Below are 14,906 nucleotides of genomic sequence, written 5' to 3'. Positions count from 1 at the left end.
CTTAAAATTCGTGTTATTTCTTTATTAAGCAGTGTAAATTCTGTCCCCTTACACCGTTTGATGTAATTTACGAGTAAGTAATACAATCTTTGGACGATTTTTCGCCGATAAAAGAAATATATTGTATGTTCCGTACATTATTTTTGTCTTTTTGGAAGAGTGATGGTGACATTTATACACGGCAAAACATACGATAATTATAATATAATTGGATGTGGCAATGTTAAGTGAGCGGAAAAGAAAATTATCGTGCTTTGGTTTTTGGCAATAATAATAAATATTCGATAATAATTTATTCTTAATGACAGATTAAGAATTTAGTATATCAAGAAAGCTTTAGTATATCAACAAACCAATAATTTTAATATAAAAACCTTATCTTAGATATATTTAGAAAAAAATCCTAAATTATTTAATATTGGAGAAATGTCAAGGCTCTCGTTTTTTCTAATAGGTAATTAGACGTGTAGAGTATAAGTTTATTGGGATAACTATAATTTTAGATCACAAGCTAATTTAACTGATCAACACTCAAAAGTTCAAAGATATATAAATTGCTTATCAGTTTTATGTGTTCCTTCCACGAAAAATACTTCTTTCTATTACGGAAACGTCCATCATAAATCAAAAATATTACTATATAGTATATATATAACACTTTTTTTAGTAGTTATAATAAATTAATTTTAATTACAATGCTAATTACGCTACTGAAATGTAATATAATACAAAACATGTAGTTAATTGAGGAAATGCGTTAGAATATCATTTATTGACAAAAACGGCAATAATATGCAAATATTAAAGCTTTGGAACATTTTCCGCCAACCGGGTTTAAAGCTCAGAAATATTTTATATAAATAAAACTGGTTCTAGACCAGACAAACATTATCAAATACCATTTTGTTTCTAAAATATATTCTAATAATAACATTATGCGGATATTCATTAAAGTTTATTAATTTTTACCTTTAGTTTCATTAATAAATATCAAAAGACTTTAATAATTGTTAAAATATTTATAAGTTAGGAAGTTGGTAATACTATTAATAGATATAGAACTTACTTAAAACCACTGTATTAAGTTATCATTAAGCTGATTAAAATTCAAATGAAACATAATACCTACCTTAAACAAAATATTATTCTTAAAATTTATAGTTATAGATTATTCAAAACATAATAATCTATACTAATCTAATCTATATTATAAAGTTGAATAGTTTGTTTGTTTGAACGCGCTAATCTCAGGAACTACTGGTCCGATTTGAAAAATTCTTTCGGTGTTAGATAGCCCATTCATCGAGGAAGGCAATATATCATCACGCTAAGGCCAACAGTAGTGGAGCCACGCGGGTGAAACCGCTGAGCGCAATTAGTCAAACATATAATTTAAAACTGTTAGTTCTAACTTCAACTTAGTAGCTGGATACATACATTTGAATTTATTCGATAAATTATTTTCACGCAACAATCTCTTTATCTAAACAGTATCAAAAATTGCATAATTACAAAACAGTATGAAAAAACTAGTTCCCGATTGTATCCTAATGATTACCATGTATATATACTATAGGTGTAAGACAAACTAGTCTCTAGCTCGAACGTAGATAATTAAAAAATGTCTATTACAGTTAAGTCATCAAGTTTGTATTACGTATGGACAGGTAATTTCACCATTACTATAAATAATTAGACTAAATTGCTTCCTTATCTACTTCACTGTAAGCAAATTCAAGGAAAAGTTACATACATATATATACTCTGTTGAAAGCTTTGGGAAGCTTTCTTAGATAGAGTTGTCATGAAATTTTAGATTTAATATTTATATCTATGTATTTGGTTTTTTTGTGTTCACACTCATTCTTAAATTTACTAAATAATTGTAAATTAGTACGAATTATTGATATCTATTAAATAAGCGAGCTCTTCTTGAAAATATAGATTTTTGACAAGCGTGAAATAAAATGTATATTATTGTCCTATAAATGGTAAATATTTTGTACAAGTTTTTAAATCATTTAAACTTAATTTTAATATATGGATATTATAACGAATCTAATCCATGTTAGAATTTATACTGGAATTACAGATAACTATTTATTGCGTTATCTTTCCTAATCCTGTATCTTTAGAAAGGTATTCCATAGATAACTTCTCAGTCTGTGGTATCAAAATAGTTAAAATATTTTAATTCAACCTTCATAGTACTTTTAACTGTTTTCATTATGGTAGATAATATTGAATGATATTGATTTATAATGATTTTATGGTAGCATTTTCAATTAATTAAGATACCTGATTTTGTAAGGATTAAAAAAGCAATTTATATCTTTAAAATAAAGCTTAAGTTCTGATTTTTATGTCGTCCTAATTTGTAATTAATATCTTGTGTGCTGATCGTATACCTCCAAATTAGCAATAACATTTTACAAATGTCTAAGAATTAGACCGCTTTTCCTGAGCTAGATGCTATAAAGCCCTGATACATTAGGTCCGACATAAAAAGTAATTAGAAATAAAATGTGTTATCTGAAGCCGAGTCCATAAAGCGTAATGGGCCGGGTTTTATAGACAATGCCAGGTGCGAATGCCTGACGACTGAGAGTAAGATTCGGATTTGTGGCGAGATTAAGGCTACGTAGGAGGATGAGCTATGGGGATTGTTTACTTTGCGAAACTTAACAATTTTTTGTATATCTTTTTCTATATTGTCTATTTATGGATTGGAAAGGAACTTTGGATGATCATTGAGATATAAGAGCGTTTAACTCTCTTTCCACGTGACTTTATCACAAATATACAAACTCTAAAGTCTAAGTACTGCTGTGTCTCTACAACTTGAAAACTCTGGTCGTTTGAAAGCTTTCGTGCATGTGTATAATATTGGTGAACACGTTTTCCTGTGTTTTCTTCTTGTTTATTGTAGATAGATGTGGTTCTGATAATAGTTTAGTATTTTAAGTTCAAGGTTCGAAACTTTTTGAGTGTATCGCTCGTTATGGATTTTTTTAACCCTTTATAAGGATTAAATGCTTTATAGCAAGATGTCCTTATTCATAATACCGGTCGAATTCGAAACAGTAAGAAATTCCAAGCTCTACATCACTTAACTCTTACAAAGTCACATGTAGAGCCCTTGCAAAGTACACATTACGCAAAGCTACTTGTCTACTAAGAGCACAGTGATACGCAAGCTTACGCCTTAGCTTAAAAGCGGGACCAACTTAGCAAGTCAGTGAAACTTGGAACCCACCTCCAGAATCCTTTACGCAGTTCCGTTCATAATCATACGTTTATAGCACACACAGAGCACAACACTGCAATCCGAATTAACACTGAATACAAGAATCTAGGTAGCACTGTTTGGCACAAGTTTTCACTGCACGTGTGTCGGCGTTGAGGCGCTCGGTCGCGGCAAGGCTCGCGCAGGCACTGCCGGCGTCGGCGGCTCCCCTCCCGCCCGCCATAACAGGTTGCTCGCATACCGTTTTGAACGCCAATTTCGAGCCTCCCTCGATAGTGGATAGGGACGTCGGTTGATCCGTGGATAACGTTATGATAACACTATACAATTATTTATACTCTGTACCCTTATCTCGCACTGTAAATTTTAAATTTTATTCCTGTATGACAGCCGTTTAGTTCGCCGGCAGCGGGTGAAGTTTCGGTTTTATTTCTTTATTCTGGACTGGTTGAATTTGTGAATACATAAAATAGTTATGTTTATTGTAATTATAATGCGTGAGGTTTATTTGTTCCAGTAATGTAGAGTTGCGGCCGTTCAGTGAAAAAGACTTCAACGCGAGCGGATATCTTGTGCTCAATGTAGAGTCTTTAAAGTTGATAGGAAATGCTTTCTTTTAACTGGAATTTGTATTTGCATAGTAATTTACAAGTCATCAAGATGTTATTTACGTCAATATAGAATTAATTAAAACAGAGTTAAAAATTCCGCTCAAAATATCACCGTTATCGCGAAAACGTCAGGTGTTTATCATATTTTATCGACAGTACGAGTTATTTACTGTAAACTATTTACAAATGTGTGCTATTTTTTGATATTCTTACTTATATTTACTAGATTCAATACTCATTAAAAACTGTACTCCTTCTTTAGTAATAATCTCATATATTTTTTTAAAGTATTTTAACTGCCAGGTAGAGCCTTTTTTATTAACATCCACTCATCATTGAAGTCAAGACAGGTAAGAGAAGTTTTCAGCACAACTGACGATGTATTTTATTATTTTATGAAAATATGAAACAATATTTATAGAAGAGTAAATATTTTTACCTTTAATATTTCACTTTATTCGAACGAAAATAATTTATAAGAATGATGTAATTAAATTATAATACATTCGGATAACTATATAAAACGTATAAGGTACTTTTCATTATAATGATATTATACTGAGCGTCTTTCAGGGGTGTGAGAAATATAGGATGGTGTTACGCTGAAAAAGTGTCAATTTGTATTTAATAAATTCATTAATTATTCCGTAAGAAAGTATGAAACAAAAATTATGTCTTGTAAGTATCAAAAGTCTCATTGAGATGCTCCAGCTATCTGGTAGAGGTAAGAAATAAAATATATAGAGCATAACTATTAATTATCTAAATTGAATTATTGTAGTTTTTATTTTTCATACAAAATGACATTGACACAAATTACAAAATCGTTATGTTATAAATTAAGATTAAAATAATGATATAATAATATGGTATACTAGAAATCGAACCTATATCTGCACCCATACCTACGGCCCATACTTTATGGTGCAACAGTCAGAGTTATAAATGCACCAGGCTCGAATATTTTATTGATTTAATTAACATACTAAGTTAGAATACAAACCCAAGTACATATTATAAAAATTTGTATTCATTTTTACACTGAAAATTTATCATTATCAGAATCACCTAAACACCAAACAATTTCATGAAAGCGAAGCGAATAGGATTCTCTAGAACATCGATTTCGAAAGTGATATTTACCTGCTATGAAAAATGTTATCACGATCACGATTTCTGCCAATAAAACAATGTTGACTTGCATAACGTTATTTCAGCCCCTGTTATATTATAATAAACTATATCTGTGTCTCGTTCTATTTCTTACGACTCCCGACAACCACGATTGAAGGCTAGACTAATTATGACAAAACTTGACCGTATTATTATAAAAAGTAAAAAATATAAAATTTATGAAGATTCTTACAAAAATCAAAGTCACATTTCCTGAAATTGTCCTAAAAATTCAGAAAATATGACTGAGAATATGTGAAGAAATGTATTTATTATGTGAAAGAGATCGAACATAATATGTAAAATACAAAATATTGTAAATTCCAAATGCAAACATAAAGAGGTTAAATACAGATATCAATTATCAATAAATAGATTGAAATATGTTAAAAAGCATGTACAACTTAGTAAAGGCACCATAATCTCGTCTAAGGAAGTTATCAGGAATATTTCTAAATAATTTAACAATTTTATAGCTCGCTCTTAATGTAGAGATAAACGCTTACCTTTAATGTAAAACTCGAGAAAGAAGTTCAACATAGAATAGTAATATCTATGCGGTTTACAGTATCTAAAAAATAAAATGGTTTTATTTGTACTAATCTAAACATATGTTTAGTAAAACGACCTTGTAGATTTCATAACAGTACATAGTGAATTAGTCATTTTCTTGTTTATTATCTGTTTGAATTCTCGTCAGTCGCCTAAAAACCATGGGACAGATTTTGACAAATTTGTGATAGATATTATACGCTACATTTTATTTGAAATGTTTTAGTGGTTGATTTACATTCATGTAAGTAAATGGGGAATAAATTAATTAATACAATTTCAAATAAAAAATATATTTCATATATTTCATAATATAATTCGGTAAAATAATTCACAGTAAAATTAATTATACTTACCAAGACATTCACTCCAATTAATATACATTATTGCCTCTGCCACTTGCAAGAAATCAACACAAATATGTATCACCTACATAAAGTTCAGACTGCCACTCTCATATTATGTATAGAAAAATAATAAGTATATCCTTGTGTTTATTGTGTCTATACATACAGCAGAAAACATTTATTAAAAATCGGCAATATCAAAAACCTTTTTTTTTATAGTAGAGAAGGCAACCGCCATAGTATGGTTCTTGATCACTACCGTCTATGAACGTTTGCCGAGGTAGAGCGATGAGCTGCACGAAATATTGACGATTTATATAATAATATTATAGATATTACAGATATTATCTGCCTTCACTTACACTCATAGAACAATAATTAATAACAATGACGATGGTTATTAATTATTATCTAACATCATTTTGTTTAACATCGGAATTGTAACCTTGTTAATGAAAAAAAAAATAATATGAAAATAAATTAATACAGTTTGTCCGTGACCGCTTATACTTACTATCACTACATAGTATAAAACAAAGTCGCTTTCTCTGTCCCTATGTCCCTATGTATGCTAGAATCTTTAAAACTACGCAACGGATTCTGATGCGGTTTACGCCATAACTCCAGAAACAGGTACAATTAGGTTCTATCGGAAAATCATTTACGCCAGCAGTATGGTCCCTTCTAATCCAGCAGGTCAAGGCTTTGATATCTTGAGTGTTTTAAAATACATTTTCCCGTAGCAAAACTGTTATTGCAATTGTGTTAATGCTTCAGTTTTATTATAATTATGATAGATGTACTTAGATGCGCCATTTTAGTTGGCTTCATAGCGTTGGGTGTAACTTAATCAACTGTATAATATAGTCATATTATCATATATAGCAAGCACAACACAGGGGGTCCTAGTGTGGGGTTCAATGCAGCATATGTAATTATATTATGTAAAAAAATTTGAAACAAATAAAGATTTTTTTATATATTTTCTTTCGCCATCTATCTCAAGGTATTTCATTGAATTTGTGTAAATCAATATATTGTTACTACCTATATGCATAAATAAGAAGACCGTCTATTGACTTTTACAACGTGGTTACCTATTTGTTATTTCCATTCCCGGCATGAAGATTCATTTCGGATACTTTTTTAGTATAACATACTTGATAGCAAAATAATAATAATATTTCAAAATCCAAAAAAATAAACTACCTTTAAATCCCACTTGACAAGCTATCAAACAGTATTGATTATGAATAAAATAAAAAAGCACTTTAAAATGTTTTTAGACCTCATTAATGGATAAACATTAACGCAAAAATTAAGCTTATAATGGCTTTAGATATATGCATTAAGCTAATTTCTAATGATTTTGAAGCGCCACTTATGTCTGATACGAAAAGCTGAAGTTTTAAACAGGGGATTTATTTTTATGTTGTTACAATGGTTTTATAACTGCTGTATTAGTTCTGTTTAACTTATCTGTCGGTTAAAATTACAAATATAGCATGAAAAAATGTAATGAATAAATCGCGTTAAAAATCAGTTAAAATCTTTAATGTCTAAATACGTCAGTGTTTAACATACTATTGTAATCACAGAATATATGTCTGTGATTGCAATCTTTATCAGAAGGGGGTTAAACTAGATTTATGTAACTCTCGGCCGTAATATATCTTTACAATTTACATAGGTTTAAATAAAATTTATTCATTAGTAGTAGCGTGATAGAGCAACGAATTTTCAATGATAAAGGTTTTTTTTATTGAAATAAAAACAAATTGAATAAAAAATCCCTAAGAACTGTGTTCCGTCGAGCCGCTTTGGGGCCGCGGGTATGGTTGGAATTCTTCGGCGACAGTCTCCTGATCACCTGCTCCTGCAATTTTATAAAATAAAAAAAAACAACACAAGTTCATTGAGTGATGCCGTATTAAATTTATTAACTACGTTTAATAATAATTAAGGATGACTCAAATATTAGGTATTTTATTCTGAACCGCCCTGGTTCCGCCCGCCGCTTCGCCCACATTGTCAAAGAAAAATCCGCAGTTCCCTTTCTCGTGTGAGTTCTAGAATAAAATCTATCTTATGTCCTTTCTCAGGTCTCAAGCTACCGTGTACAAAATTTTATCTTAATCGGTTCAGTAATTGAGTCGTGTTGGGGAGACAGACTGACAGACAGACTGACTGACAGGGGAGGCAGTTACTTACTTTCGCATTAATGTTAGTGACATATCACACTAGCGGATTGCGAGCGGTTTCAAAGCGGAGCGGGTGCGCAACGAATACGTTGCGGTTGCGCAGCGAATTCGTTGCGGACGCGTGGCAGATGCGCAACGTTTACGTCGCAGTCATGTACACTCATTAACAAAATGGAATCCGTGCTGGTTGTTACTTATAACTTGTGATAGTATAATAATTATGAGATCATTATTTTTTACGAGTTTCATAACATGTTAATGTTTAGGGTATTGTTTTATCTATTAAATCTTGGTCGAAATGCAATCAGATAACTTAATTGCTCATTAAGAAAGTTCATTAGTGAAATAAATGTTAAAGCTCCTTAACTAAAACAGGGCTATCTTATTATTAGATAAATAGCAGTGAATAGAAAATTTTATCAAGCAACCAGCAACTCACTATCACTTTGCTCATAATTAGGTTCACAAAATCTCTTTATAACATACGTTGCTATGGGAGAGATTATACTGGTCAGTCGTTACATACTTTTGGAATGTATGGTACATTCTAAAAGTCCTAGTAATTCAATTTTATAGCACCTTTTTTTAACAACTCCAGTTGTTATTACATCTTTAGTTAACTGTTAAGTAAGTGCATTTCCACAGTACGGTTAAAAAATTGAGTGCTACAGAAACGATGGAAATATTGAATGGAAGTTAGGCAAGGCGGAAGGGCTGGCTTTTGTGCGAGAGTATACAAAATGACGCGTCCGCAACGAATTCGCTGCGCAACCGCGGCGTGTTCGTTGCGCGCCCGCAACGTATTCGTTGCGCACCCGCTCCGCTTTGAAACCGCTCGCAATCCGCTAGTGTGATATGGCACTTAGGATTCAATTAGTAATTTTTATGACAAAATATAGTAATAAGAAACAATGATGCTTAAATATACTTAGGATATATAAATAGCTGCAGATCAAAAATTCAAATATTATAATTTTACATTTTTTACAAATATTTTACATAGGTATGAATATTTGGTACAACCAGTCAATTCAATAAAAATATTTCTATAAATTAAAAACTTCCTTTCATGGCAATTCTATTACAAAACCTTTCCACCTGTATCATTTAAAAGATAAAATTTTACATAAAAGGAAACATGTTTTAAAACTACATCTCCTAAACAATTAAAGTGCACAATCTTTGAATATCATTTAATATAAATATGTATAAACTTTCAGGAAGAAAAATTTTTAATAAAGTATCAGTAGTATGTCAATATGAATACCTCGATAATAAAATGAATGAAAATATGCCCTGAAATAACTATCGTGTATACAAATTACAACTTAAAAATATAAGTGAATAAAATAAAATCAGCAATATAAATAAAAATAACAACGATCACATACTTACTTACCTAGTTTAAAAAAAATCAAAAGTAAAATTACTTCAAAAAATAAATTAATATAACTAATATAAAGTGTTAAATATAACATAAAAAGTAATTATATTTTATGATTATTTTAAAATAAAGATTAAAAATCATTACATCATATTATGAATTATTATACTTATACATATTATATAAAAAAAAAAAAACAAGATTGTATTAATTAAATTACTTCAAATAGCTAAACACTAAATTACTATTTACTCTAATTTTTAAATAAACTTACTATTAATATTTATTTTAGTTCATGCAATCGATGTCACATTTAGTTGCTTTATATCCGTGTAAACATTCCTCACGAACACAGCCATACCGTCATAAGACGATATTATTGCACAAAATAATCTCCACTCACCCGCAAATTTTTTAATTTTTTTTGTCAAGGTGTACAACTTTGTAAAATACTGTGAAACTTTGAAAATAAATGTCTCTAAACCTAAAATATTTAAACCTTAAAATATTGAGGGAAAATGTTTTAAAAGTATGCAATTATATCTATAGCCTGCGCTTTCACTTGCATTGTGACCGCCTCCTTGGTACAGTGGTTGATGCGTAAGCGACAAGCGTAGAACTCCTGGTCCTGAAGAAGGTCCTGGGTTTGATTCCAGGTGGAGAAGATGAAAAAAAAATGTCTCGTTCTGGCAGGACACAGAAGACTGATCACCTACAGCCTACTTGTCCCTAAATAAAATCTATCTATGAAACAGATGTATAATACATCTGTCCCTTACCCCACTAGAGGACATGGGACTTCACTTTATAATTAATATATAATCTTTCTAATAGGAAGAAAAACATTTAATAAAGTATCAGTAGTATGATTGCATCAATTATAAATTTAGTCCTTAAAATAATGAGGGAAATTTTTTTAAAAGTATGCAATTCTATCTGCGCCTGCACCTTCACTTTTGTTGTACGTGTGTAAACAGTACTTAAGTATAACTTTTGGGCGTGATTAATAAGTAAGATTATTTTTTAATTGACTATATTCCATTCACATCAGAATGGCTGTTCATGCCAAGGGGGATGTGTAAGGGCATTTCCGAACATTAAAAAAATGTAACATAACTTATTACTTGTAACATAAGAATGGCTGTTCTTATGTTAACAAGAGTAACAAACATCCATCCATTCACATTTCAAAAGCTATCTTGCTTAATAACATATAATATGGAGTTTCTTGCCGATTCTTCTCCATAGATACTGCTTCCCGAATCGGTGGTAAATGTTAAAAATACTTATGTAAAGACGATTTGAAAGTGCTACTAAATAGTAGTCTAATTGAATAAATGAATGTTTGAGTTTGAGTTTGAGTTTGAATAGATAGCAGAATGTTACCTTCAGGACACAACAATAACTTCCATTTAAATTAATAAACTAATATTTTAAATGAAACATGAGATATCGTTCATACAAAATATTAAACTAATACCTACCACATGAGATACACTTCATACGATTACTGTATACACATTAGTTGGTGCAACAATGCAAATACTATGTCAAAGCCCTAATCTATGTCATAGGTTTTCAGCAACAGTAAAGCGTACCAAAAAGATGCTTATGCTTGTTCTAATAATAATAAATGCAAAAAAAATATAAAAGTTGTGTTTATAATATGTATATTTATTTAATAATAATACAAATAATTGCTTATAGTAGGTATTAGCTATAATTAAAATTAAACGGTATATTAGGCCAGTACACAGGTTTACACTCGTCACTTTTATTCATGAAATCTGTCATTAAGGACATTTGTAAAGCACTAATTCTTTGCCACTTTTCTCCATACAGTTCCTTTAATTGTTCATTATTCATTATAGTTCTATCCTCACTCTCTTCTTGTATTTCTTCTTGGGCTTGTTGCTTTGCTTTTAACTTCTCGCGTTCTATTCGCGCATCTTCCTTAAATTTCGCATTAGTCCGTAAAAATTCTATAAATTCCTCACTCACTTCAAAATCTTCGTTCCCTTCTTCATTATCGGAACACACTTCATCGCACATTTCGTCGTTTTGTTCATTATTTTGATTATCATTTTGGTTATAACCAGTTTGGCTCACTTCTTGTTTGGTATGTTCAATTTCATCTTGATCTATAGGTTCCGATTCGACAGGCGTGTTATCCGTATTTGAACTGTTCCCGAGGTAATTCTTACGAATTATATCATGCAGTATACTGTTCTCATATTCAAGTGCCTTAGCTCGCGCTTTCCAATAAGCCAGCTGATGTTTTATTTGCCAATTCGAAGCTAAAGTGAAGGTCTCTGCCCATGTAGACATTGTGAATGACAATTTATTGTTCCTTTTGATTTCTTTTCTACCCTGCTTGTTCAAGCGTTTTCGTTTCTGACGCCAAGCTTTTTTGTTGGGTAGTTTCTTTGAAGTATTTGAAGATTCATCAGGTTGAGGGCAATTTGTGTTCATTGTGTTGTTTTCACTTGACAATTTATTGACATACATTGGCATTTGGCAACTGCCAATTTGAATTTTGATGCCAAGTTCTGTCATCTCGCGTGTAATTACTGATCTGTAGATAAATATTGCCCGATGAATAATTATTGTGATCTAAATTTTTATAAATTAAAAAAAAGCAGAAAAATAGATATTTTAATTCCACTAAATTTAAATTATATAAGTATTCAACTTCTTCTTCTTCTTCTCTTATTTAATGAAACTACCCCTTTTTGTAAATTGACATTTGACATATTGTTATTTTTATTCTATTGACGTTTGTTTTATTTACAAAATCTAGCGATAAAATCTTTTAAAACTTAAATAAATGTATGAATAACAAAATGGATTATAATAATTGCTGTAGAACTTGTTTAGGCAATGGAAAAGAAATGAAACATATTCATAGCGTTATATCTATTGCAGGAGAAGATGTTCGTCTCACCGATATTTTGCAAAATTTTTATAACTACAGGGTTAGGAAGTTTTCATTCAATTCAATTTGATGTTATTATGTACTTGCTCAGTAACGAAATTAATGTCGTTTTATTCCGTTTCAGATATCAGAAGAAGATAACTTCCCAGAGAACATCTGTATAAATTGTGTATACCAACTTACTATAACTTATTCTTTTAAAATTCTCATCGAATCGAGTGCCAAAACTTTATCAGAAAAAGCCAAATATTATACAGATTCATTAAGTGGTGATAATTATAACTATTTAACAGAAGATGACCAGGAATCAGAATCACAGCTGTACCAAAATAATCAAAAAATATCTAATAAGAATGAAAATAATGAATTCAGTAAAATTTTAGAAGAAGCTATAGAAATATATTGTGTAGAATGCAAAGCTAAGTTTACTTCAACTCAATTGCTAAGTATCCACTGTTTAAACACCCATGAAATTAAAAATACAGTTGGCAGAAGTTGTGAGTATTGTAGTGAAAAGTTTGAGGATTTCCGTTCCTTGATTATGCATAGAAAACTTCACTTACGTCCATTTATATGTGAGAACTGCTGGGCGGGTTTCTACACAGGTGAAGATTTGCAGAAGCATCAGTGCCAACCAAACCCAAATAAAATTAAAGATAAGCACAACAAGGAGAAACTATTGCGGCAATGTGATCAGTGTGGCAAGTCCTACCCTCCAGGCTATATAAGAATCCACATGCTCACACATAGCAATAATAGAGCCTATAGCTGTAAATACTGTCCCAAAAAATTCAAAGTACCAGGTAGCCTAAATTCGCATATTCTATGGAATCACAAAAGAACTAGAAATCACAGGTGTGAAGTTTGCAACGCAACCTTTATATCATCCAGTTCTCGTAGTTCACACATACGAAAGAATCATTTAAAAGAAACAAAGTATGCTTGTGAGAGCTGCGGTAAACGATTTTTCTCTAAATCAGAGTTGCAGCGGCATTCTTTAACCCATACTGGTGTTAAGAACTTCCATTGTCATTTGTGTGATAAATCATATCAAACTAGATACGGCCTGAATGTACATTTGAAATCACACTCCCAAACTCAATCTGGTTTGATGATGAATTTATAAGATATAATTATTTATATGAAGTACAAAGTATTTTTATGATCTCATCATTTTGTATATTATGTATTTATGGATTGAATAAATGTGTAGCTATACTTTTGTGTTTTATTTGGTAATTCATTCACAATTTTCATGATCTTACAGTTAAATGAATTACTATATACTCCCTCAAATTCTTTATGTATTATGAAACGACCTGAATGAAATGAAATGTAGCTTTTCAATGGTTCCCATTTCGAAAATAGCTGTAGTATGTTTCAGACTGTTTTGAACAACAGAAAATCTTTCTCATAGATAGCTCCTCTTTTGATAGTCTCTTATTTGAATGCGAAAATGTTTTAGGATTGACATAACTATTAGACCGGGAGATACTGACACAAAATTTCGAGTCATTTGTAACAGGATGGCGGTTCTACAGGGGTCTTAGTACGCAATGACAAAAAGAAAAATGATGGTGTGAACGCTGGTACCGGTGGGTTAGTCGCGTGGGCGTTAGTCGAACTCGTCGGAAAAATAGCGAAAGTCAAACGATTTGTAACACAAAAATTTTAGAATTTACCGATAGCCCATAAAAAAGAAGTAGGCGGTAGTGTCATGCCATACTTTTCCGGTATGACTTACAGCCCGCCATACCGACGCGAATGTGTTGATTTAAAAAAAACAATTATTCAACCATTTGTACCAAGCTAACTTTTGCACAGGTAACCATCGTCGTGCAGCCATTTACGAAAATCGCCATGCCATACTTTTCGGACGATTCCAAATGGTCGCCATACCGCCGAAAATCTGCAAAAATTTTTTATTTCGCCTATCTTTTTGTACCAGTATTGCATTTGGCTTTTTGGAGAGTATTTGATAAAATGTGACCATTATTATATTTGCCATACTTCTAGTAGGGGGAAAAAGTGCTGTCATACTTGAAAAATAAATTTATTATTAATTTATATAAGTGAAGATTTCCAACACCTAGATCTTTGAAATTTTGTATTTATATTTGTTGATCCTCAAACTTACAGGAAAAATAAGTGCCATACTGTTACAAATCGTTTGACTTTCGCTATTTTCCGACGAGTTCGACTAACGCCCACGCGACTAAGCCGCCGGTACCAGCGTTCACACCATCATTTTTCTTTTTGTCATTGCGTACTAAGAACCCTGTAGAACCGCCATCCTGTTACAAATGACTCGAAATTTTGTGTCAGTATCTCCCGGTCTATATTATAATATATTGTATTTTTGTTACTTGTTCACGAAAAACCACTGGACCAATAGTTCATGATACTTGAGCCTGATTTTTAAGGAAAATACATTTCATTCATTTATTTTACACTAC

At 31.2% G+C, this 14,906-nt stretch overlaps 3 protein-coding genes across 3 annotated transcripts in view; 1 reads left to right on the top strand and 2 right to left on the bottom strand.

Annotated features, from left to right (window-relative positions):
* Nucleotides 1-3,427, bottom strand: part of ds (dachsous cadherin-related 1) — a 252,376-nt gene extending 248,949 nt beyond the window's left edge. The window contains exon 1 of the mRNA XM_090101410.1: nt 3,257-3,427. The gene's annotated coding sequence lies outside the window, so the exon portion shown is untranslated. The remainder of the gene's footprint in view (nt 1-3,256) is intronic.
* Nucleotides 3,428-11,182: 7,755 nt separating this feature from the next.
* Nucleotides 11,183-12,025, bottom strand: LOC149909172 (uncharacterized). The gene has a single exon (XM_090120250.1). It carries the CDS (start codon nt 12,021-12,023, stop codon nt 11,229-11,231), a length of 795 nt encoding a protein of 264 aa, XP_089976376.1. The 5' UTR covers nt 12,024-12,025; the 3' UTR covers nt 11,183-11,228.
* A 285-nt stretch (nt 12,026-12,310) lies between these two features.
* LOC149909171 (zinc finger Y-chromosomal protein 2-like) lies at nt 12,311-13,658 on the top strand. The gene is made up of 2 exons (XM_090120249.1): nt 12,311-12,490; nt 12,575-13,658. Exons 1-2 carry the CDS (start codon nt 12,347-12,349, stop codon nt 13,574-13,576), a joined length of 1,146 nt encoding a protein of 381 aa, XP_089976375.1. The 5' UTR covers nt 12,311-12,346; the 3' UTR covers nt 13,577-13,658.
* The last annotated feature ends 1,248 nt before the right edge of the window (nt 13,659-14,906 follow it).

The sequence above is a fragment of the Colias eurytheme genome, chromosome 4 (assembly GCF_061535395.1).
Source record: "Colias eurytheme isolate Ceu_HAF_F1 chromosome 4, ilColEury1 Martin Lab GWU primary, whole genome shotgun sequence".
NCBI classification, from domain to species: domain Eukaryota; kingdom Metazoa; phylum Arthropoda; class Insecta; order Lepidoptera; family Pieridae; genus Colias; species Colias eurytheme.
Note: the sequence above shows the minus strand (reverse complement) of the source record. Positions and strands in the feature narration are given on the sequence as shown.

What these genes read in the sequence shown, in the direction of transcription:
- LOC149909171 (XM_090120249.1), top strand. Translation starts at nt 12,347, where the DNA reads ATGAATAACAAAATGGATTATAATAATTGCTGTAGAACTTGTTTAGGC. An exon ending in AAAATTTTTATAACTACAGG is followed by an intron (nt 12,491 to 12,574) that starts GTTAGGAAGTTT and finishes ATTCCGTTTCAG; the next exon opens with ATATCAGAAGAAGATAACTT.
- LOC149909172 (XM_090120250.1), bottom strand. Translation starts at nt 12,023, where the DNA reads ATGTATGTCAATAAATTGTCAAGTGAAAACAACACAATGAACACAAAT.